The sequence below is a fragment of the Sitophilus oryzae genome, unplaced genomic scaffold (assembly GCF_002938485.1).
Source record: "Sitophilus oryzae breed Bouriz unplaced genomic scaffold, Soryzae_2.0 scaffold_1508_pilon_pilon, whole genome shotgun sequence".
Lineage (NCBI taxonomy): Eukaryota > Metazoa > Arthropoda > Insecta > Coleoptera > Curculionidae > Sitophilus > Sitophilus oryzae.
In genome coordinates, this window is record NW_022146179.1 from 3,708,532 (window position 1) to 3,736,156 (window position 27,625).

The 27,625-nt window shown below is 30.5% G+C and overlaps 1 protein-coding gene across 1 annotated transcript in view; it reads left to right on the plus strand.

Annotated features, from left to right (window-relative positions):
• Positions 1-1,063: 1,063 nt before the first annotated feature.
• The window catches only part of LOC115878414 (tryptophan 2,3-dioxygenase), an 84,639-nt gene continuing 58,077 nt past the window's right edge, over positions 1,064-27,625 (plus strand). The window contains exons 1-4 of the mRNA XM_030894928.1: positions 1,064-1,362; positions 15,114-15,271; positions 18,069-18,199; positions 22,338-22,529. Coding sequence (XP_030750788.1) covers positions 1,340-1,362; positions 15,114-15,271; positions 18,069-18,199; positions 22,338-22,529 — 504 coding nt within the window. The 5' untranslated portion in view covers positions 1,064-1,339. The remainder of the gene's footprint in view (positions 1,363-15,113; positions 15,272-18,068; positions 18,200-22,337; positions 22,530-27,625) is intronic.

Genomic DNA, 27,625 nt, shown 5'->3' on the forward strand with positions numbered 1-27,625 from the left:
CTCCAGAGAAACCTTGAATTTTGACTGAACGATGACTCTTGGCTAAATATTAATTTTTATTTGCTTGTGATGTACTAACAATTATTTTTTTGTCCATTTTTATTTAGTTAATATTATTTTTCTGTGTTCAAAAAATGTGTGTCTAGTTTTTAATTTTTTCCAAAATATGTAGGTATTTAAGTAATCCACGGGGTTGATATTACCAAGTTTATCAAATTTCTGGATAGAGAAATTCACGTAAACGTTGTATTCAAAAAATGTATTTATTTTTAATGTGTGATATTATTCTTCATCTTTTAAAATACAAAATCCCAATTGGGAAAATTCGACACCAAATTGTGTTTGAAAATCAAATAATTAAAATGTATTTTTCGATTTTTGGTCGAATTGATTATTTAGTTACTATGACAACTAAGTGACCCCCAAACCTAAAAACTATTTCAGTTTTGAAGCTGTCAAGCGGCACGGCTTAAAAAAATGTTTCGCTTCGGTCATGAAAGCAAAGAAAATATTCGCCAGGAGATTAAGCAGTTGACACCCGCGAATACTAGGAAATCGTTAAGTCAAGCGTATGGAAGCAGTTTACAAACTTTCATCTCAGTTTTGTAATTGAAATGTATCAAAATTATCATGTAAACAAATAAAAACCAGACTCTCAAAAAGATATTCTGTCATTATAAACGTCAAAAAATTTCCAGTATAATTCGCTATTGGGTGCCCACAAGGATAAAATTTTCACTAAAATTTATCCGTTGCCATGGTGATTTCTCAAAAAAACTGACTAGTTTTGATTGGTTAAAAATTACAGGTGTGGAATTTTCAAGAAAAGTAACCTCCACGTAAAACGAGAGACTCCTGTATTATGCGTGTCGACCCTGTAAAAGTAATTACACGTTATAGTAAACTAGACAAAAATACTTTCTATACTCTTTACATCTCCGTAATAATTAATTTTGTTTATGTATAACTTATTAACATTTTATCTTCCGTTTCCTAATCAACGAACTTGTGCAAAATATTAAATAAATTTATTAGGAAATACTGTCGATAAATAACGGCTAGTATGTAATATCGTAATAACTTGGCGATAGATCAGTGTGGTTTTAAATCCGTCCCAAACTACCTTGACATCCCCTTAGCATATATTCCACTTATGTGTAACGCGATACTTGAATACATACATACAGTAAAAAAAACTATATAGAACGGTTTTTTTTCTTGTGGATTATATCCGGCTGATTACCTAACAGCAAACTGAGTTAATGTTCTTTTAGTTCTCTAGTTCTGTTGTAAACAGTGAGTGCTAGATTCTTTTGTTGCGTCGTGTAAGGAAATTGAAATGGCTTGCCCTGTTCGACATAGGTGAGTATAGTACAATTCTTTTAAAAGTTCCTCAATATGGCCGACCTAGTTACGAAAATTGGTAATTTTTTTTAATGAAAAATAAGTTGGCGTTAGCGAATTCAGAAACTGATTTACTCTTTGGTTAACAATAACATTTTTCAGGATTGTCAAGTTGACGTTAAAGTCAGGTTATTAGGTGGTTGTCATAAATAAAAACATAGATTATTGAAATTATTTAATAAGAATAAAGGTATTTTACCGCAGATCCGAAGAGATTTTAGTTAAAGGTATTTTATAAACTTTCTCAGTGAGAATATTAACTCCCCTGTTTCTGATATTTCAGTTAAAGGGACGTAAAAACTATAGGAAGTGAATTTTTGTTTTCATGTTTTGACGATATCTGAGAGTTCCTAGAATTATTAAGATTATTGAATAATTATAGTTGTTTAATAAGTGAAATTAATAGAAGACTTGGAAATAGGATGATGCGTTCCATGTTATAGTTGATAGATCACCCCATTTCTCTTAATTTGTTTTTATTTCAGTACAGTTAATCACAAATTGAATTGATGTGTGCAAAAACAGCTATATATTTTCAAACGTCTTATTTGAATAGTTCTTTTATATACTGTTAAACTGTATCAATTATACAAAGTCTAGTAAAAAGTTATAAGGTAATAAATTTTGTATATATAATTTATGAAAATTTATATATAAAGATTAGAACATAATCTTCAGAGAGAAAAAAGAAATACTCAAAAACTCATTAAATATACTTTATTAAAAATAACAACATACAAAAACATTCATGCAAACTGTAATAATCAGAACATTATCCACATTATACCTTTATTAAATTTGTGTTCACACTCCTGTCAGGAAAGCCAGAAATGTTTGTTTAAATATTAAAAAATAAATTATTTTAAATTGCCAGAAACACATCAGAATATGTTACAACCACAACTATAGGTTTGGAATCAGTACTAAATTTTATACCTAGTAAGTGATGCGTCAACTAACAAGTATATATATTCAATTGGATTTACCACAGATTATCAACTTGAACTACAGTCGATTCCAGCCTAGAGATTTTCGTTTTTTAAGCCTCCCATACTGAAGTCCGCCATATTGGGAAGTTTTAAATGAATACAGGTATATTTGTAGTGCTAAATTTTACTAAATTTTTTAGAGAAGAAATCTAATATATATTTAGATTATACAGGGTTGTTCACCACATACGACACGTATGTGTATCATAAATTGCAAGTTTCGGGTTCGTTGAAGGACTATTAGAGCTACAATTTAAAAATAATTTTTCAAGATACAGAGTGTCCCAAATAGGTAAATAATATTAAATTTGTCTTTATTTAAATGGAACACTCTGTATATTATTCGATTTTTAGGTTCTAAGATTGAAACAAAGGTAAATTTGATTAAGGTTTATCACACTTAAATCTTACTGTTTTTGAAATATTTTCAATTTTGTGTAATTGCAGTAAAATATATAAGGCATCATTTCTCCATAGGTATCAAAGTTTTTAATACTAAATATTTACTGAAGATTACTTATTGATCAGATGTTGTGTTGCAATAATAAAAATTATACTACCTTGTACAGAGTGTCCAAAAATTTATATTAAATAATTACTAGCTTTAAACGGTAATAACTTGTTTAATTTAAATGGAATACCTTATATATTTTACGTGAATCAGTAGTTTTACGTGAAATTAAATATAACACCATTTTTTCCGCCTAAACATTAGTTAAATACATACTTAATTGTTTTAGTTATTCTAAATAAATGTCGATTTGATTCAGAAATCAATATAATAATAAATTATGAAAATTAACGTTTCTGTTGTTATAAATAAGCACTCGACAAAAAATGAAATAAAATTTATAAGGTGTTACTTTTTACTACACTGTCTAATACACATACAAAATTCAGTTTTTTAGTATTTGGAGCAATTCTTATTAATCAACGTAAACAGCCAATTAGTGTAATTTGAATACTTGGATCATATTAACTGGTCTTCTTGAATAAAAAAAAATATTTATTTTTTTTTTATTTTTTAATATAAGCGAACTATATCGACAATATTAGTATCTGGAACCCTTTGAAAATTTGTTTCATCATTAAAAATAATCTAAAATGTCAATATTCCATAGTTATAGTGATAAATGAGGTATAAATTATAACAAAATGCATTTTCTACAAAAACTGGAAGAGATAGGTAAAAAATGGTATTATAAAATTTCATAAACAATTAAATTGTGCATCTGATTTTCGCAAAATATACAGGGTGTTCTATTTAAATTAAACAAGTTATTGCCGTTTAAACTTAGTAATTATTTAATATAAATTTTTAGACACTCTGTATAAGGTAGTATTTTGTTTATTATTGCGACACAATATCTGATCATTAAATAAACTTCACTAAATATTTGGTTTTAAAAACTTTGATACCCTTGGAGAAATGAAGCCTTAAAATTTTTACTGCAATTTCATAAAATTGAAAATATTTCAAAAGCGGCAAGTCAAAAGTTGTAGTCATTTCCGGTGAAACAGGAAGTGACCAAAAACAATTGAATACGTCAGTCAGTCCTAATTTATGTCATATACTAAGATACCAAATGTCGTTCTTTTATCTAAAAAAATAAAAAGATTATAGGGGTGAGTCACTTTTGAGACGCACCCGGTATACCCACAGCTAAACAGTTCTCGAATAGTCCATTAGGTGAAATACCTGTTATATAGTAGATTTTAATTCACGCAAGTTCTACATTGATTTGGGCTTTAGGTTTTTGGCAATAAAAAACAATTTTCTACATATAATGTAGAATGTTTGGAGGGGGGATAATCACCGCCTTCTTACAGATCTATTATGTGTTCCCCTAAAATCTAATTTAAGGATATATTCATTAAACCGAATTGTACTTATCGAGGTATCTATGTTGAACTACGTCGATAAAATGACTTTAGGCAGCTGACGAAATCCAAAATTTAAAACAAATCAAAAGATAAAAACTCAAAATTAAAAATTTCTTACATTTACGTATTTACTATTTCATAAGCAAAATATTTTTGAAAATAAATGTTTGGGCTGAGCTCATAATCCTTAAATGTTATGATTGGATATATATAATCTAAAAAATAAAACGTGGGATTAGATAAACCATTTATAATAATTTATATAAGTTTATTTATAAGTCAAGAACGACTGGGCCGATTTTAATGATATCTGGTTTGTTTGATTCGTCTCCTCACCGACCAGCAAAATAATTATTAAAATATCGGAAAAATTTACAAAAAACATACAGAAAATTAATTTTGAAATAAATTAGGTTTTGAACTCGGAGTTTTCTGCAATTGACAGCTTAAGGGCTCGAACTCACTGACGACCAGGTCGCAACGACCAGGCCGTCGGCTGACCGGATGTGTTGCGTTTTTAGCTGAGGTCAGAGTTGTCAAATCTAACGATTTATCAATTAGAAAATATTGGTTCAGAAATGTTAAAATATCCGAGTTAACTAAAAAGCGAAGTTGCTATTCACTACAAACAAAAAGCATTGTGTACGCGCGACCGACAAAATGGGATATATTCTGTTTCTTTTTTCTACTGGTATGGCGCCCTTATCGACTTTAGAAGTAAACATATTAGGGTCATCGTAAAAAAAGATTGTCAAATACTGGCTCTAAATATAAGCAGGTAGAAAGTTTAGCTTCCAGTTATTTCAATGTTTACAATATAACGAAGAATCTACAACAGTAATTACTTCTATTTTTATGAATGTTTAAGTTACTTTCTTATTTTTTTTTTCAAAATAATATACCTAGTAGAAATATAGTCTAATAAACCCTGTTTGAAAAACGTTAAATTAAATATCATATTTAAAATACAGTTGTCCTCCTTGTACATGACTACAATACAACTAAAAAAAACTAATTTAATAAAAAAATTCACAGTCCTTTACAAAGATGCAACCGGGGGGCATTGAAAATGATGAATAAAAACGTAAAAATATGATTAGTGTTAATATGAGTGTATTACATACATGTTTAAATAACGAACTTAACAAAAAACAACAGATTTAAAGATTCACTGAAAAAGTAGTAGTGTTAACATTAAATAAAACATTATCAATAATAATTATGCGATCGCACCTATCCGTAAAACAAGCAAGCAAAAATACCTCGAAAAAAACAAAATAACATACAAAACATCAGGTTAACATGATGACAGATCATGATCAATGACAGATAAAGAATTCTTACGGAAAGTTACACTTTACGATATAATTTTTTAACTGTTAAAGGCAAACCCCATTTAAACACAAAACTTTTTAATACCTACTACTGTATCTAAAAGACTTTTTAAATTACTAAATTCTTAGCCACGCTTCTGTTTTTCTTGGCTGTTGTGCGTCACGTCACAGATTAACAGGCCCACGTTTACACCACAAGGCGATGCTGCAGACCACTAGGTAGACCGGTCGTAGAAATTTATGTTATACAACTTGTAGTCAATCTACACAAATATTATCAAAAAACTTTTTTCTTTTAAAATGTGTTCAGATTTTGTAAAAGTGAGCATAGATGTTTTTTATTTTTCATCTTTTTTTTTATTTATTAAGAGCACTAATACTCTCTTTATAGGTTATTTTTTATTTTTTGAAGGATAATTGAGGAAGATATATTTCGTTATGATGTCACTAAATAAACCCTTGTATAAAATTTTATACTGTCTGGTTTATAATGTTATAGTATTGCATTTTTGTACAGCAAACTTTCATTCCCTATTCTACTCCCTAAGGGTATAAATTTCATAAATTCGCTTTACCTTTGTGCCAATTTTTATGTGTATAATCCAGAGGTCACCAAGTTTTATATAAATTTTTACTAACTTTACCCATTTTGTTGATGAATTTCAAAAATTTCTTCTAATTCTTTTTGTAGGATTTCATTTTTCTAGACCAAATAGTAAGGAATTTTCATACAACAAACTCTTTTACTCTCTAAGAGGATGAATTTCCTAAAATCGCTTTGTGTAGCTAATTCACTAATGTCGTTTAAACGAACCTTTGTGCTAATATTTATGTATCTAAAGCTGGCGGCATGAACTCACTCTAAAATATCTAAAAACGTAATATATAATCTAACTGACACACCACTGACAATGACAAATAATTTATTTCTGGAGGTATTGTGTGTAGATGTTTTTCAGGTATGTTTTAGTATTTAGTCGTTTTACTCAAAGAAATAGCCATTAAGCAATATAAAAATACTTCATAACAAATCTACACATATATACCTTTCATTTAAAAAAAGAATCATCAAGATTGGTAAAGTGGTTTCGGTTTAAATTTGCTTTTTATGTCAGATCATTTCTATGAAAAATTACATTAGATTTTTATTAAAGACGCTGGGTAATTAAAACATTGACTAATGAAGTCTGTCCACTTTAAATAAGGGGTCACGAAATATCCTCCTTGGAGTGTTTGGGTTAAGGGGTGTATAATAAATTAATCGTTGTTTTATAATAAAAACCATAAAACATTTATTTGTGAGTAAAATAATGCAATGGTTGGATATCTCTCCTTTATAATTAGGTGACTAAAAATACACTAAAATAATTAGAAAAAAAAACTTGTACTTATTTAGTAATTAGGTCAATATTAATTAATTGACTTTCTAGTCTATTTTATTTTATGTACAAATACATTATTAAATTTTAAGCATTAAGTAATAAAACACTTTGTGGGGCCCTCTTATATCGTAAGAGGTTACGAAATATACTCCTGGTTACACCCCTTACTGAAAACAGCGTAAGGGGTGGAAATAAATTGTATAATCACTGTTTTTTATAATAAAAACTATAAAACATTTCTTATTTGTGAGATTAAAAAAACAAAACAATGCATTGGTTAAAATAAGTACATTCAATACATATGCATGTGTTATAACATAATATAGTCATTACTATTATACTATTATTATTAAAATAATATATGTGTAACATATTTCTTTAACGAATTAACCTGTAACAGACATTTATATGCCCAGTATATTTCTGTTTAACAAACCAATCAGGAAAAATCCAAAACCTACCGTTATAGGAGGTATAAGATGATTAAACTTATATAATGACAACTACTTATCGGATAACAAATTAATTACTACTGTCAGCTAGTTCAGCTACTGTCTAGGTAGAATATACCTAGAGTACCTACACCTGCCTATGATGTAGGTAGATTAAAGTTTATTTTGACGTTACCTCTCACTTCGGTGTCACAAGCTGAATTTTTCAGGGATGGAAGTACAGTACATGATATGGGGACCCTTATTCCGAAAGTAGTACAAAATTAGACCGGGTAAAAGGGCACTATCATCAAAAATCGATATATTAATACCACCGTATAGAGAAAACAAATACTTATTTTTTGATCCAAGACACAATAAAGTCTTCGTAGGGAGTAATTTTTTATAATTATTTACAAAAAAACATTTCCATTAGCGCTTATGACCAAAAAAAACTTTAAACATGAATAATCATTTCAATCATGCGAAAATTTGGTTTAAAAATAGATTTTTTTAATATAACTTTCATTTAACGAAAAACGAAGGCCTAAATGAAAAAAAAGAAACAATTTAAAGGTTTCGCTTATGTCTTGACAAGGTATCAAAGCAAACCCCATATTTTTTGCTTTTAAACTATTAAAGATATATCAATAAACAATTAGCGATGTAATGGTTTTTGCGCGTGCTGGCCGACTGCCGCCGTTGCGCCGAGATTTCCTATACCCTTGTATATATGACGTCATGGTGTGGCAAATGTAGCATTTTAATTCGATTTGGGCTCCCTTATATAGGATAACAGAAACATTTTCAATGTTAAAAAACAAGTGGTTGTAGAAAAACTTTAAATATTATTTCTTATTTTTTAAACATCGAAACTCAAAGGTATAATAACAGGTATAATACCAACCATAAATAGAGTATGTCATATAAAAATGCTTTGAATTTTTACTAGAATCGACCCTTAATAAAAAAGGGACTAGATTTAAGTTTCCCTTTGATCCAGTCTGTATACTATTTCTTTGGATTTTCTGCACGTGTGCAAAACTACACTAAAACACTATGTCTTATAGGAAATAAAATTTTTTCTTTGAATTTGAGGGATTTCATCCGAAAGATAATTAATTTGGAAGAAAAGCGGCAGAAAATAATAATATTTTAGTGCATACTTTTATAGTTTAAACATCGTTGTAAACAAAAGTTAATGGTGTAAACCATAAACTGTATATATTATTGCATTTTTGATTTCCTTTCAGATCACTTCATACAATTCTAAGATAGAGGAAAATATATTTCCATAATTTCACTGATATTAATATATAATAGCTATTTATGTAACTAGTACCTAAAATGATGTTTTTTAGGACGAATCATTACTGTTTGCGGACGAGGCGTTAGCCGAGTCCGAAATAGTAGATGAGTCCTAAAAAACATAATTTAGGTACGTGTTACATACACTATTTTTTGTCATACGCTTTTTACAGTTTTTTAGAACGCATATTTGCAAATTTTTCCATATTTGAATTTATAATGTTTGAAAAAGTTGGCTTATAAATTCATATCTTAGTAACGAGTTTGTTTATTTCATCGCATTTTGACATGTCATTCGAAATTTGTCACAAAATCACACAAATTCATCAACAATTTTAAAATGTTCCAAAATCCCGAACATATTGCTAATAAGGCCAAAGAAATCGTGTTGGATTTACTTCCTGTGAAGTCTCGTGCCATTTACCAGAAAGAATATGATGTTTTTAATGAATGGAAAGACAAAATGGCGTATTCGTTGTAAATGAAGATGTATTGCTAAATTATTTCCACGAAAAAAGTAAGTACCTAGGTACCTATTTAAAAGAGGCTTTTAAATTAAAATATTCTTAAATTACAGTCACAAACATTCAAACCATCGTCAATTTGGTCGAAATATTCCATGCTGAGAGCAGTGTTAAGTGTTAAAGAAGATATTTATATTGACAAATTTCCAAAACTTATTGCTTTTTTGAAGAGGAATTCGGTTGGTTACGAGCCTAAAAAGTCTAAGGTTTTGTCCATAAAAGAGATCGGTGATTTTTTGGCCACGGCTAGTGATGAAACTTATTTACTTACTAAGGTAAGTTTGCGATAATGATTTTTAAAATATATAGATGGTTTCTTATTCCATTGTATTTGATTTTTAGGTAGCTCTTGTCATTGGCCTTTGTGGAGCATGTAGAAGAGAAGAATTGTACTCTCTACGAGTGCAAGACATCATAGAAAAAGACAACAGCTGCCTTTTAGTTACCCTTGCGGATACAAAAACTAATATCAAAAGAGTGTTTCCGGTGGTGAACGAAGGGAACGTTGTCAATCCAGTTGAGTTGTATAGAAAATATGCTTGTCTTAGGCCAAAAAATGTACCACATGATTATGTCTTCATCTCTTATCGTAAAGGAAAATGCACCGTGCAACGAGTCGGCATTCATTCATTTGGGAAGATGCCATCGATTGTAGCAGCATTTTTAAAGTTGTCGAACCCAAACGAATATACAGGTCATTGTTTCCGACGTAGTTCTGCTACTCTTGCTGCAGATGCAGATGTGGATTTTACATCGCTGAAACGCCTAGGAGGTTGGAGGTAAAAATTTTAATATTTTCCGATCTTGTTCTAAACAACAATAATTATTTAGGTCGTCCACAGTGGCCGAAGGTTACATAGAAGAATCTATTGAGAAAAAGAAGAAAGTTTGCAAACTGCTAATGGGGGAAAAGAAAATCGCGACCACTTCCACGGATGTATTACCAAGTACATCATCGTTCGCATTTACTCCACCTCATCAGAAAGTAAATTTACCTGCCAATGGAGGAGTCGTTTCGATTGCAGATGCAAGTTTTCAAAATGCACAAAATTGTTCATTTCATTTTTATTTTTCCAAATAACTTAGCTTTTGATATTGTTAGTATTTAATAATTTAAAAATCAAATACAATGGAATAAGAAACCATCTATATATTTTAAAAATCATTATCGCAAACTTACCTTAGTAAGTAAATAAGTTTCATCACTAGCCGTGGCCAAAAAATCACCGATCTCTTTTATGGACAAAACCTTAGACTTTTTAGGCTCGTAACCAACCGAATTCCTCTTCAAAAAAGCAATAAGTTTTGGAAATTTGTCAATATAATATCTTCTTTAACACTTAACACTGCTCTCAGCATGGAATATTTCGACCAAATTGACGATGGTTTGAATGTTTGTGACTGTAATTTAAGAATATTTTAATTTAAAAGCCTCTTTTAAATAGGTACCTAGGTACTTACTTTAAACAAATAACTTAGCTTTTGATATTGTTAGTATTTAATAATTTAATTATAAATATATGTATAATTTTATGTGATTTTGTGACAAATTTCGAATGACAAAATAAAACAACCAAATAACGAATTTAGACATTTTAGTCCATAAAGGTTGCCATGACGACCTTTACGGCCTAGGCCGAAAAAGAAACATTTTACGGACTGAAATGAGTCCGTAAAATAGCTGTTTTTGGGAGCGTATGACAAAAATAAAAAAAAATATATATTTTTCAACCTGCCATAAAAAAATTGGCGCCGGGAGGCACGTATAGCCGCCCATACTAAAATATGTTAGTAAAAAGTTGGTAGGCAGTTCTTTTAGTTTCAAAGTAAAGGAATATTTCCAATTTTTTTACGTCAAAAACTGCGACTTTGACTGCTTTTGATGTTATTACAAATTTTGTTGCAAATATTATTCCTAATCTTAAACTGAAAACCGCGTTTCACTAGCTACTGTAATTTTGGAGTTACGATTGTTTAAAAATTTTAACTCCCTCCCGTACCCCCTTACCAACCCCCCACCCCCACCAAAAACTAATGACCAGATTCTCGGGTGCCACAGTAATTTTGTGCCAAATTTGGTTAAAATCGGTTTAGCGGTTTTTGAGTTATCGTGTTACAGACGGACAGACAAACAGACAGACACCATGAAAATATGTTGTATTTAGGTCTATTTTAGGTATTTAAGTTATTTTGTATTAGTTTGAGTGAAATTAAAAAAACTTTTTTTTTTGCCGATCTTCTTAATAGCCTACCATACCCTGTTGGTATGGTCACAGATTATACAGATTATAATCTTTGTTTTCTCTTTATTGTTTTTCGTTGTTCCAATTTTCGGAATCGGGCACTAGTTAGGTGACTAGTTTGCGCACATAGAGGACGCCCACTTATGACCTCTAAAATTGTGCACAGCGCCTGACCGGCACAATTATTAGAGAGATATCGGAAAACCGAATAGCATCATCCAGTATTTACGCGTACTTTATCATGGTTACGATATGCGCGAGTCAATTTTTAACGCAACACCCGCTAATAACGTTACCGCCTGACGTAATTTGCGGATCAATTACACCAAGCGCTCTTTCTAAATAACCTCTGATAACGTTTAAAAATTGCTTAAACGGGCATGTGCGGGTATTTGACAACCGGAGCCGGCCGGCGCGGCGATATATTTTGTTTTAGGTTATGTTTGAATTGATTTGAATTATTGCTTTAGTTTTATTAGGTAATTTGATATTTAAGTAGCTGGGATTAGTTTTAATTAAATAAATATGGCCCAAAATATGGATTCCACCTCTTCCAATACTATAAAGAGTCTTAGGTTTACAGCAGATGACGACTTAGCCCTTCTAAGAGAATTTGTTGCTTGTTGCCCTAAACCCACTGGCAGACGTTGAACAATAAAGCACTGGAAATAAGCACTTTAGCACTTTAGTTTTAAAATACCTAGTAAACAAAACAATTTCAAAGTTTTAAATTCAAAGTTTAAAAAAGCGGACACGACGCGATCAGAATTCTTTCCGATCCGATAACTATAAATGAAGAGAGTTAATACCATCTCACGTAAAGGAAATAACACCTGGCCTTATTAACGTCCATGCACGCTATTCACTTTAGCGATATCTCTCTATTACGCTGTTTATTGTTATTTTACGCGAGTTTATTTTTGAGCACAGGAAATTTGACTCGTTTGCATATCGTCATAAAAAACAATTTTCGTACCACGAATTAGGGACAAGATTTTTATCTGTATACTTATAGGATACCTAATCTGTGGTATGGTCGGCTAAAAATTATTACAAATAGACGAACTATCCTGAAATCAAAATTGTATTAGGTAATTCTTTAGATGGTTTATACTTATATTGCTATAAATATCTTAATCTTAAATCATACAGGGTGTTCAAAATTCTACGTCAAGCTTTCTAAAATATAAAATAATTTTTCATTGTTTTTTTTAAATGGAACACGTTATATATATTATTTTTTTATTAGATGGAGGGTTAAAAAATGAACAATTTTTGTATTTAAAGCATTTTCAGTTTTTTTGTGGTTTCGCAGATACACGCAGTACTATTTCATATGGCCCTTTCAAAGGTAAAATTCGAGAGAAAAATCACTGGGATGGCTTTGATAAAAAATTAATGTGGAAAATGCCATATGAAATATAAAAAAGTGAATATCTGCGAAACCATTAAAAATTTTGAAATACTCTAAACACAGAAAATTTTCATTTTTTATTTCTCCATCTATTGAAAAAATAATATAATACAAGGTGTTCTATTAAAAAAAAAAACAGAGAAAAATTATTTTATATTTTAGAAAGTTTAACGTAGAATTTTGAACATCCTGTATGATTTACGCTTATCATATTTATAGCAAAGTAAGTACAAACCATCTAAAGTAAATACATAATATTGTTTTGATTTCAGGGCAGTTCTTATATTTTTAATATTTTTTTAAGAAAAGCTGAAAAATATACTTTTTTAATTTACTTATTAATATCACTGAAACTATTGAAACATATTTACCCATATCTTATAAAGTGGCCTGAACTGAAGTCAAAAATGCAATAATATATAGGGTATTCCATTAAAAAAAGTCATCTGGATCAACTCACACTTTTTTGAGCCATCCTATAGAAGTTAAAATATTTTCCTAAAATGCACATACTTTCGTTGTAAAACGATTACACTTAAACAAAATTCCCAAATTTTTTATTCTAGGAGCTACAGATGCCCGACGCACTATTGCCTGACCTTGTAGAATAGAAATTTAATGAAAAATAGTTGAAAAATAGCTTATTCAAATCTAGAAAAATTCAGAGGAAAGATTGACCTCATTCGGTCAATCGAACCGTATCACAAGATTGATAACGAAAATCTCTGACTTGACTTTACTGTACTATTAGGTCATACAAAATTAGCCGGGTCAGCTAGTTATAGTAAAGTATTATAAATCAAAAGATAAACACTGAAAAAAAAATCTCGCATCTACGTATATATTTATTATATTCAACAAAATGTCATTGAAGATAAGGTGTTTATGTTGATTTCAAGCATACATTTTAAGGTTGTATATTTTTTATAATTCCAAGTTTTGATATACTTTGAAGTTTGAAGCCACAAACCCGGAAGAACTTTGCGTGGAAATCTCTTTGTTTTTGAGTCAAGCCGGAAGAGATCGTTTTTCTCCCCTATTTCCATTTTCTTTGAAATAAATATGGACACCAATTCCGGTGCCTTCGAAACAATTATATTATTAGAAGTTGACTGGAAGAATTCAGTGAAATCAGATATTAAAATTAAATCCATGTATTTTTATGAACCCTTTTCTTAAAAGAAGAGACGGTTGATAGAATTTTGATGTATTGTAGGTATTATATCTATGATTATTGAATATACAGGGTGAGTTTTCTAGGATGTTCTCTATGGGTATCTCGGAAACTACTGGAGATAGAGAGTGGGTTAAATGGGGAAAGAATTGCAGTTTTGTGGGGTCATAAATATGCGCTTTTGAGATTTTTGAAAAAGTTCATGCCTTACTAAATATTAAAAAAAGAACTAATTTCGGCTATTTTAAAAATTGTCCCTAGTTGCATTATAATACATTTTACCCAAAAAGTTTTCAGATAAAATTTGTAGATAATCACCATATATTTTATACCAAAACCGACATTCCGCCGAACTGCTTAAGCGAATATTAAGTTTTGGGCTTAACGCAGTGACGTTTTAGAAAAAAAAATTGTGTGCGCATATTTGAACTTCTTAAAAAACTTCTTACTAAAAGCTATTAAGTTGGACGATTTGAAGGACATATTATAAAAAGTGTAATTTGAAATGTTGAAAAAGTAATAAATTAAAAACTAATAAATAATGATTTGATTCATTTTTATTAAATTTGTATTAAAATATCCGTGTGTCCGGAGGACTCTATTCAGGTAACTCTATCCACCTGCCGAGTTTGGTTCCAATCGACCTGTAATTAAGGAAAATCTTGATGATTTAGTCCATCCCTGTAGCCCGTCCCCATTTATGTCAAAATTCAACATTTTTCTTCAATATAAAAAATAGTGTTTTTTATTTCTTAGATTTTTGTTAGTGGCGAAAATACCTAGGGTTTTTTGAATGTCCATGCTATATTTATACTTTGACTATTAAATTGAGCCATTTGTTAATTTTATATACTCTAAATAAACTATTGTTTTTCCTCTATATACATTTATTACGTAACCGTTACTACAATATTTTATTTAAACCTCAAGGGGAAGCCAAAGATTGAAATCTGAGTATACACATTCCTTTTGAAGAATGCTACAAAATAATGTTTTATTTTGAAGTAAATTTGATGTTTGTTTTAGTTTAAATATGCCTGATGGAGATCCACTAGAAGATGAATCTGGTATGTTATATGGAGAATATTTGATGTTGGATAAAGTCCTGCAAGCACAGCGATTACTAAGCGAAAAACATAATCAAAAAGTACATGATGAACATCTTTTTATTATCACTCATCAAGGTAACAAAAATATATATTATTTATACATTTGTCATTCTCCATTTTATTATAATGTCATTCCCTAGCTATTTTTGACACTGTGTTTTTTTTACCATACGGAATTTACATAGTGAGTTGCGGCAAAATCCGTTCGACGTTGCGCTATTTTGAAGAAATAATACTGATTTATCATAAAGGTACGTTGAAAAGAGATGATCGTTATGACCTTTTTTAGTTGTCCAACTAATTTATAATTATGTTTGCTGTACTTGCAAATATATACGTTACATCAATTGCAAGAAATGTTGAACACATATACCTAGGCTTACGAGGCTTGGGGACTTAAACTGCACATCACAAGAATGCTATAAAAATCGGAGAAGAACTATTGGAATATGTAGTGGAATTCAATTACCTCGGCAGTTTGATTTCGAAAAAGACCAATATCGACTCTGAAATTCAGCACAGGATTAGCAGCGCCTCAAACGCATTCTGAAAATTAAAAGACAGAGTTTTCTATAATCATGACTTGAGCACAAAAAAGAAACTTGCAGTGTACAGAGCAATAATAATTCCTACCATGTTATATGGAAGCGAAAACAAGTTGCAACAGAGACATCTTAGACAACTCTTAAGAATTAAATGGTTCCATCAAGTCTCAAACGTATAGGTCCTTGAAAAAGCTAACTGCCAGAGCATTGAAGTCATGATTACAAAATTCTTAAGATGGGCTGGTCATAAAAAAACTTAAGATGGGCTTGTCACGTATACAGAATGCAAGAAAATCGCATACCAAAATCTCTGCTTTACGGTGAGCTTGTAGACGGTAAGAGGAAGCCGGGTGAACAATTCAAAAAGTACAAGGATATTTTCGACGAAAACTTAAAAAGATGATGATGAACGGAATGGAGAAGAATTGTAAACTCAGTTCACAGCGACAACCAAAAGGTAAAGTGGCAACAAAGCAATGAGATTTTTGAATGTCTGGAGTGCGGTAGACAGATAACATCACGTATCGGGCATTTCAGTCACAGAAAAGCTCACGAAAGAAAACGTCTTGCGTGACCACCATCTTCTGATGCGTGTCAAATACTCGTCAACTAGTAATGGCAGTATGTATGTATGTATACATACCTATATGTAATTACGTTTTAACTTGTCTGCGGTCACTGGAAGCACTCACTAAGTAAATGTTAATAATTTAAGTAAAATTGGTTTTATATTTGCCTAGTTACAAAAATGGCCAGCAAAACTGGAAGCACTCACTAAGTAAATGTTATAATTTAAGTAAAATTGGTTTTATTATTTGCCTAGTTACCAAAAAATGGCCAGCAAAAATATATTTCATCGTTATTTGAAGGCACTTTTATGCGAGAAAAAAACTGTAATGCCCGACTTCCATTTTCTATCTTACACAATAAATAACGATTCCATAGTTGGTTGAGAGTTTGTTGTGTCCTTCTCTCTTTTTTGTCTACTTCTTTTTATATTATTCGTAAATCTTTTTGAATGGTAGAAAATTTAATGTTTTTGAAAGGTTTTAAAAGCAGTTGTCAGAAAAAAATGCTGGAAAACTCGTTTAATAGTTTCAGTAAGTTAAACGAACGTTTTTCTAATATTACTAGGATTCAAGGATGCTAATCCAGCGACGAAACTTCTTGCATATTAAATAATCTAAAATATCTAAAGGCCACCACAGACGTTCAGTTTTTTCGTACAGGCCGCCTATGCAAATCTTATTTGCGTAGGCATATCGGCACGTGTGTGGTAACTTTTTACCAACTGTAAAGGCTGTAGGCCTGAGCTGAGAGAAATCAGACCCTGCTTGTATTAAGCCTGTGCAAACTATAAAAAAATGGAATACTGAAAAGTTTCTTTTCCAAAAGGGTATAGCCGGATTAATATAGGAAATTTGTCCCCGCGTTTTTTTTGACTCGCACTCAAGGAATCGATTTGGTGTCGAATCAAAATAATTTACCTAAATTTTTAGCTCTGTAACTCAAACGGTTTTCCAGGTTTTTAAAAAAATCTGTTTTTTTAATTTTTTTTTATTTCTACAATAACATTCAAAATTAATTAATGATGATTTTTTTTCTAATTCTTAGAAGACTAAGACATGAAAAAAATAATATGATCATGATTCATAAATGAAAATCCTATTTTTAGCGGAGGAAAGAAAATTCAAATCTTAATTTTTTTAACCTTTGTGAAATATGTGACTCGCTAAAAATCGTCAGAAAATGTCTTTTATAACTTATAATATTTTATACTTTACACACAGTAATTTTTAGGAATTTTTTAAAGTGGTGGAACAATATGAAAAAAAAATCATTTTTAATGAAAACATATTTTCTACGTACTTTTTTAAACTAAACAAAAATATAAGTTAGTTAAAACAGAAGGTTTTAAAAAAAAATGAGTTTTTAATTTTTTTCATACTGTTTAACCACTTCAAAAAATTCTAAAAAATTCCTGACTGTAAAGAAGTATAAAAGACATTTTCTGACCATTTTTAGTGAGTGAGATATTTGACGAAGGTTAAAAAAATGAATATTTTAATTTTCTTTCCTCCGCTAAAAATCGACTTCTCGTTTAAGAATGATGATCGTATTGTTTTTTCTTGTCTTAGACTTCCAAGAATTAGAAAGAAAATCATCTAGGTGAATTATTTTGAATCGACACCAAATCGATCCCTTGAGTGCGAGTCAAAAAAGCCACAGGGGCAGATTTCCTATATTAATCCGGATATACCCTTTAAATATATCTGAAAATGTACTGTATGGTCTTCGTTTATGAACTATATTAATTCTATTTTTAGCATACGAACTATGGTTTAAACAAATTATTTACGAATTGGACTCCGTAAGGGAGATATTCAGCGAAATTTTGGAAGAAACCGAAACTTTGGAAATATTGAAGAGGCTGAACCGAATTGTTTTAATATTGAAGGTAAATATAAACATTTTAACGATAGAAAAAAGAAATATAGTCAATGAAAACACTAAGCCCTGATGGTGAAATCTAGAACAAATAAATATGCTAATATTACAAACTCAATATATGTTTGAATTGAGTTTGCATAATATATTAATTTAAATATATTATTTCTACAAAATAACCCAGACATAAACACATTTATTTTAATAATATTTCGTTGTTTTTTCTAAAGCATGTATAAACTGGAAAAACCGATGGAAAACACTATATTGTTATGTCTATTTTTGTGTATTTCATTTTCTAAAACTTCATCGTTAAAAAAAATAACCCTATTAATTTTACAGCTTAGTCGTCAATAGATTTTTTAAAGGTATGCTGAATACATATGCCAAATTTGAACCATTTTCGACAAACCGATTTTAATCAATTGAAGGAAAACTGCATCTATTTTTTAATTAATCACCCGTAATAATTACCCGGTATATTGTATTCATATACAATACGATAGAACTAGAATAAAAGAAACGGAGAGTAGGGTTTGAAAATGAACATCGCGGTAATTTTATATAAGTATGTATATGAATTGTTATGTATTGGTATCCATCGGCCATTTCTATATCGTTGCCAATTGTCCTCTATTCCAGAGAACAATCTTCTTTTTGATCGCACTGCCATCTTTTATCTCACGTATTGGCTACACTATTTTTGAATTACTACACTACAACTATTTTTAAGAAAATAAGAAAGACTATCAACCCCATAACGTTTACATAACGATCGGATAAATTCTTGACAACATTTTAGCGAGGTTTCAACAAATGTTTCGCCTGTGTCGCTATTTTACCTTATCGTGATCTATTTTTAATTTTGAAACTTTGGTTTGGTCACCCTAAGCCCTATAGTATGAGAACTAGCAACGTCGGAAAAACAAGTATTTTAGAAAGCTGGCTCTTTAATATATCGTTTGCTATGCTCTCTGGAACAGCATGCGGCCCGTCTGGCTGCCGGTAAACGTTGCGTTTCCTACTGCGCAATGAAAGAAGATCCTATATTTTTATTAGTTCTTTAAATTCTAGTATTGAATATAAACCGATCGAGTGTCCATAGCTCAGCGCGTAGAGGTTCCGCCTATCCAATAAGGAGTCAGAGTTCGAGACCGGGTTAGGGCACAAACTTTTTTGTTTTATTTTCTTTTATATTCTGATAGTAAAGTATTAAATAATTCTAGTGATTCAAAAAAAATATATTTAATACTTTACTATCAGAATATAAACGAAAATAAAATAAAAAAGTTTTTTGCCCTGATCCGGTCTCGAACTCTGAATCCTCGGTTCGTAGTCGGCAACTCTACGCGCTGCGCTTTGGAGACTTATTCGACTTATATTCAATACTAAAATTTAACGGACTAAATAAAAAAATAGGATCTTCTTCCGATGCGCAGTAGTGAACGCAACTGGTATCGGCATACAGATTGGCCGCATGCTGTGCCAGAGAGCATAGTAAAAGATATATCAAAGAGCCAACTTTCTTAAAATACTTTCTCAAAAACGTTGCTAGCTCTTAGACTACTTCATTTCTAAGCTGCTTTAATATTCTTTTTTTCGTTCTACCATCTGTGGTTATACCATAATTTCTACACAAAACATAAATGAAAGTTAAATGATATGAGTAAATGTAATACTAATACAGTATGATTGAAAAAAAAACGGTGTCAAAGATGGCTGGGGAATGACAATCGATGATAATTCCGGCGAAGTTAAGCCCTAGAAGCCATTTACTTAAAATTGACATAAAACTAACATTAATACTAATTATAGAAAGATTAAACCAGGATAGAACGTTTTCAGGCAGACAAATATATTTGAAAACATTTATTTGAAAACATTATAAGAAATAAAGAAGAGTACGGGCCAAGTAATGACGTCTTGAGCTCGTCAAAATATCATCGACCCCGGCCGTCTTTGACGCTGTTTTTTTCGATCGTATGGTATAAAACTCGTGTTTATTTACTTGAATGAGTTTAATTGAAAACTCCTAGTGTGGGAGTTGCCAAAGTCATAAAACTAATTGTAATTCCATGTTTGATGGTGATTTGTTGCGAATAAGTAATTTTGGCACAAATTAGTTTTATAACGGTTTTAGGCGGATGAAAATGGATTTCATTAAAAGTGATTGGTTAATGAAAATTACTTTGTTAATTTAAAAGTAATGTAAAAATTTGCGACTGGTATATCAAATTAAGATAGTATCGAGTTAAAATTTTCAAATAGAGAAAAAATGTGTCTAATCAGTTGCTTTTTCTACTTAGTTTGGAAATAGTAATTTTATTTTCACTTGTTCTGAAGGAAATCAAATAAATTTGTTATACTTTTTATTAGAATTCATCGATTCTTAAGGAGAAAAGTTATTTTTTAATATTGGCTGCAAAACTATACAATATTTCCCCGAATTGTCTTTACAAAGGAAACACTTTTTTATTATTGACATTTAGAGAAAATGCATTCTTTACAAACATTTTTGCTTGTTCTAAAATGGTTAATTTTTTTATACTTTTCCAAATTTCCATATCGGTTTAGAAAAAATTAAGAAAAACATGAAAATGTAGTTAAATTTTTTTCTTAAGCTTCATTCAGAAACTCGAAATTAGTAGAATTAGTGATTCAAATTAGCGTAAGTTTGTTCCTCTAATTTGAATGTAAGCATTGAGGACGTCAAAATTAGTGGTAGGAATTTTCAATTAGTAGAAAAAGTTAACAAACTTTTGACTTTTACTTCAAAATACTTCAAAATTTGTGAGTAATGCCATTTTGACATTTCATTGTCATCCGTCAAGAGAAAATGTGGTTAGAAGCCAAAAGTTTATTGTTTTATAAGCTAAATATTTAGCTTTCTCTATGGATACAACTGATTACTGCACGCTGTTGCTGGGATATTCTATTAATTTTAATTATTTTTTAGACATTGTGAAATGTGAATGATCGTAAACTAAAAAGTATAATTGAAATCACTAATTTATTCTACTAATTGCGAAGTTCTGAATGAAACTATGCGTTTCTATGATAATATAATTTAGTTTTCATTCTTTCATAGATAGTTATTGATATAATTTTAATTAACGTCATATTATTTGCTGTTTTAAAATGAAACACAAAATGTTTTTTTAAACGGCGTGGAAATTTGGAAAAGTATAAACGGGATTAATCAATTTACAACATGAAATAATTTTGATCGAGAATATTTTTCTCAAAAGGTCAATAATAAAAAAAATATATTTTAAAGACAATCCGGGGACATACTGTAGACAGTACTTAGGTGTTGCAAATCAGAGTTTAAAAGAGTGTTTTTTATGTCTTTAATGAAAATTTGCGTTTTTCGGGTTTCTTTTCTCAAAAGAAAAAAAAACGGAACCCTTACAGGATCACTTTTTTGTTTGTCTGTCTGTCTGCCAACACAATTTATCTCAAACGCGGATCTATCCAGTCGAAATTAAGACCCTATACTCAGGTCCACATTCTATATATATATACCGTATGATCGAAAAAAAATGGCGTCCAGTTGGCTTGAAAATGACGATCGATGATATTTCCCATATAATTTTACATATAAAATGACAGTGATCTTCATTTCATAGCCATCGCTGACGCCGTTTTTATTCGATCATACGGTATTTGTTTATAATAAAATTCACATTAACTCCCAATGGTCGTTTCATAAAAAAACATATTTTGATTACAAAAATACCTATTGGTCTTATATCGTGGTACAAAGAAAACAAGGTATGATTGATAGCGGTTCCAATTTCGTTCAGTTTGCGCATACCACCTGTGACGTCATATGCCATACAAAAAATATCCATATTGTTCAATTGCCACTAATAAAAAAGACCTAAAATAGGGAAGAATTAGGACATAACCCCAAAAGTTATATCAAATCATCGAGCTTGACATTTGAAGAATTATTTTCACATTTATTATGTGTCATCTGTTTGGCAATTTGAAATTGGCGCGCGGAGCTTGCCGACCAATGCAATGGTGCCGTTTATCACCACGTAGTGACCAACCTGCGCAATATCATACCTTGTATTCTTTGTATCATGGTCTAATATCCACAAAATATTGAGACAACCTGTATATCTGGATTTCCATTCTAGGTGTTAGTGGACCAAGTGATGATTCTGGAGACTATGACTCCGTTGGACTTTATGGACTTCCGTAATTATCTAAAACCAGCCTCGGGCTTCCAAAGTCTCCAGTTTAGATTGCTGGAAAACAAGTTGGGTGTCAAATCTGAAAACAGGGTGAAATACAACAAGGATTATACAAAAGTTTTCGGAAACGACGAGGTAAGATTTTTTTTGTTGTATTATTTATTTCAGTTTATAAGAATATCAAGAAGTTGGTTTCATATTTGTTTAGTTATTATTAAAGAGCTTATTAATTAAAGATTATTAAAGATTGAAACAGTTGGAAATAGTGCGTTAGAGGATTGTAGGATTGATGATTGATTCTGGCAATCTGAAATAAGTTATCGGCCAAAAAATTTAGCAATGGGCTCTTTCACAAAAAATAGAATACCCAGTACAAGGACAAAATCTGAAATAGAAGACTATTTTCAGTATATTTATCCAAATAAAAAAAGTTCCATGACATTGAATAATTTTTTTTATAGACCCTCAAAATTGCTTTAATTTGAAATAATTTTAAAGCGCCAATTGATGTCGTATGAAAAATACACCCAATCACATTGAAGAACTGTACTCGTGCGCCAGCCAACAACTGGTAACATTGCGATTTGATTTGACCAGCACCACCTCAACTCAAGGCCAATCAACATGATATGGGCAAGGCAAATATGGCGGCGAAGGCAGCGCATTATTAAATTGTTTACCTTTAACCTGAAAAGCCGGTAGTGGTTTCTCGTTCCGATTGCTTACCAGACATAATTAATTATCTCTAGTTTGTTGTGCTTCTGCAACACGTTTGTTTAGTTCTTAGTGTTCAGTGCATGGTGTGATCAGAAAATTGTGATAAAATAACACACAGTGTAATAAAAATCCAAATAGACATTCCACATAGAGAACTTCAAACTTTAGTGCTTGTCGTACTCCTCTATGATAAATTATTTTAAGATAAGGACTAGAAGTATTTATCAAGATATTACACCAGTAATGAGTAAAAAGCCTTCGCCGCCAGTCTGCATAGTACATTATAATGGTTACTTACAATAATCAAAAGATAGGTATTAAAGGGCTAACATTTTATTGTAGCATGCCTTTTACATGCTCTGTTCCAAATTGTCAGGGGAATTATAGAGAGGGTTCCAAGGTTTCTGCTTATATTTTCCTTTTTTTTATTCCCCAAAAATGAAGCTTCGTAAAAAATGGTTGACAGCTATTAAAAGAGATAATTTCACTCCTACTAGTAGTTCTAGGGTAAGAAGTGCATTAAATATGTCTCAAAAAGGCCAAAAGCCAAAGCCTCTGTTACCCTAGTGAGGATGTAGTAATGGCTACTGCTTACACTTACCTCACTATAAGTAAAATATTGGAAGAAGAATGAAGCTTTTTACATCAAAAAGATCACAGAAAGATATTGACAATATTGACATTTGAAAATATAAATGGCCTAGATGTAAGTCTTTTTTTAGGTCACAATTGCCCCTCACATACGTCAGAATTTATTATTAAATCCATCTTGTTCAGAATATCCAATATTTTATTGAAGAACTATGCAAAAAAAGAAATGACGTCTTTACCACAAAGACAATGCCCTATGTAAAGAGAGTAAAGAAAACTAAGCTAAGCGTAAGTTTTACTTACGAACCCCCAAAAAGGTATTTAGTTTTTTTTCTATATAAAATCTTGAAACACATATTATATTTTTTATTTATCCTCACGTAATGCTGCAAAACATAGAAAAATATTCCATATTTTTTGACCCAAGCCAGTGTAGTTTATAATTCGAAGAGCATTTACCAAGGATTTTACTAAGACAAGTAACTTCCAATACTGTCCATAATAGTATATATTTATCAAACGTTCAGTAAATTCTAAACTATGGTAGGTAAGTGTTTGCAATTGAATATTTAGTTTATATTGCTTTTTCTGTCATATATATTCTGGTTATTTCTTTTTCCGATGATTTTGAACACCCTATATATTCAAGTTTGAATATTTTAACACTACTGAGAAAGCAGACCTTTTAATAAAAATTAGCTAACTGATGTTTTCATAAAAGTAATAATACAAAAAATTCCATACTTATGTGGAGAACTTTAGACTCCCTGTATATTAAAAAATTAGTGAAATATTACGTAATCTAACCCGACATTTGTGTGAAAAATGTCTATTTGGAAATAAAACAGGTTTTAAAATACGCGCCAAATAAAGCACTTCTATCTCCGCCATATTGGAAAAGGTTGAATGGATATGGGTGGAGGTGGTGGTGGGTCAGCATGGTGGCCCGGTCGCGGCCGTGTTGCGGCTTGTCCCGGTCGCAAACTCCGAAATAGATCGAGACAAGCCTTGATTGGTTTGTTTTTTATTGTCATTGGAATTGTCTCGGAAAACGTTTAGGTCAGTTGTGTCAAAAATTTTTAAACACGCGTGTGTATTCTTCGCACTACTTCGCGAAGCAATCAAGGTCAACATTTTTTGATGGCTTCCATTGCTCTATAAAATTTGTTCTGGAAATGTTTTACAAAAATATTTGACAAAAAATCAGGGCACGCAGCACAAAGAAACCCTCTTTCTAAGATCATATTTATAATAATCTCTCAATAATTTAAGGCCTAATATAGGCTTGGTGCACTAAAAAGAAATTATTTTTCTTTTAAATTCCCAATTTTAATTTTTTTTCGCGAAAAAAAAACTAATAATTGTGTGTCTGGGATTGAAATATACTACCACTAAAAATATTTGCACTTATTTAAGACTCACCCTGTATAATTATAATTATTCTAAAAGGATTAGAAAGTATAATTTTGTGAAAATTCTAAAAATAAAGTCAGAATGTCTAACTTTTATTATAATTTATTATTCCAGCTAAAAAAACATTTTAGATGAGTTCAACGTTCAACTACGGTAGCGGTAATAGTTTTAATCACCGGTTGTGCTAGTGGGAGTCGTAATTGGGGCTACTTCGACTATAACGAAATTTCTTAAAGGTACATAATTATAATTTTAGAAGATTATTATTGCAAATTATATTTCATCCTGTCATAATATATGTCTATTTAATTTTTTGAATATGGAACAAGCACTTTGTTTACTCACTTCTTGTTTTGTCGAATGCTTCAATCCATCAATCCATTTTTCCTTTTGATCAAATCGGTGTAGAGAAACTATAAGCTATAAAATGTTGCTTCGAGCCCCCCTTAGGTACTGCTGGGCACCTCCCAGAGAAATCCTGAATTATGACTCTTGGCTACGTATTAATTTTTATTTGCTTGTGATGTAGTAAAAATGACGTTTTCTAGTTTTGTTTAGTTAATATTATTTTATTGTGTTCAAAAAATATATTAATTTTTATTTTTTTTTAGAAAATTTGTAGGTATTTAAGTAATCTACGGGAACACAGTTTGATAACCAAGTCTATGAAATTTATTGATAGAGAAATTCATGTAAAATTTTATTCAAAAAATGTGTCTTTTAAAATTATTTTTCATTTTTAAAAAACAACAGCTCTAGGCACCCCCTGGGATCAACCCCAGGCCCCCCCAGGATAAATTGCTAGTTACGCTAATGGTCAAGAATGAAATTAGTATGTATTATCTAACGTCAAAGTGTAACGTACTTACTGTAGATCAAAATGTCGGTAGGAATTTGGAAACAGACAACCGTTTAAAAAAAAATAAAACAACATGTTTTCTGACAACGAATATAGATTCTCGGGAATGAAGCTATAGTCTCTATATGTATTAGAAGAACCTAGTTCTGCACTAGACTTTGCGAATGATATGTATTCGAACAGCGAATTTTTATCACACTACATAAATTTTAAAATAAATCCTGCGTTTAACGGTCTAATGGATTTACACGAAATTAGTTCAAAAATCGGCACAACAATTAAATTGATGAATAGGTATTTTTATATAGTTATATAACATTTAAATTTTTTTTCGATTTATTATCTGTTATATCTGTTATAGAAATATTTAAAAAAAAGCTTTCTAGTACACAGTTTTATAACTTTTACAGTTATTTTTTGATTTATAATAAAGTTTCAGTAAAATTATTTTTTTTATTTGAATCGCATGATTAAAATTAAAAAAATCACTTGATTTAAATCATTTGATTTAAATCGTGCCAACCCTGACTGAAATGCACCAAGCCTATAATATTTTTCCAGGTTTTTTTTCCAGGATTATACGCTATACAGAAAATATAAAATAATCAAGAAATAATAAATAGAGGACATTAGTAAAGTAAATCTGCTATAAAAGGTTATTCATAATATTTATTATAAACATTTCTTCTGCCTTTAATAAACCTAAAGATATTTAGTACTTAACTTCCTCATTAATATTTTTGAGGTCACGATGAATTTATTCGAATCTTTGAGTTATTTATTTCATCTTCCATTTATTGGTTAGACTCCTTATTAGTAAAATGAGATTTTATTTTCATTCAAGATAAATTTATTATCCCGTTCAATATTTTACTAAACGCATTTTAGAGTTAAATCAGTTTTAGAGCGAATGCTATTTATGGCAACTAATCTTAAAAGTAAACGTCTTATTTCCTAGCTTAATGATGGGAAAAATTAATTTTCTGAAATATTGAAGGGCATTTCTTCGTTAAGCAATGTCTATTGAGAAAATTCCTAATTAAGAGAATGAAAATGCGTCGCTACAAGTTTAAAATTTAATAATTTGAAAATTTATGTTATTTCAGTGAAAATTGATTTCAATTTCTTGAACAGAAAAGATAAATATGTTTACAAGTTAATGTCAATATTAAAAAAATGCAATCATTAACTAAATAATAATAAATCTTGTTTCAATTTATTCTACAACAGTTATATTATAATTTCCATGCTGGACGCACACAGAAAGATGAAATTGTTTTAGTCAAAAACGTTTAAAATCGTTTGTGATTTTAAAGGTTGATTTACAAGTATTTAGTAGAGATGAGCGATATATTTGTACCGGTGACCATGTAAGTAACCGGTTATGCCAGCAACCTATTCCTCCGGCAAGCAGCGACGAGCGACCCTGGTCGCTGTTAGAAAGTCGCTGCGATGAACAGAAAACTATAGACGGTGACTACGGTAGGAGGTTCGTTCCCACAACATCAGAAAACTGTCGAAAATGTCCCTACTATGGTAAAGCGGCAATAAATATAATTAATACTTCTATTTTAAACAGTGTCTATCCCGAAATATGGAAAAAGCTATAATAACACCTCTCTGTAAAATTTCCAAACCTTTATATAATAAC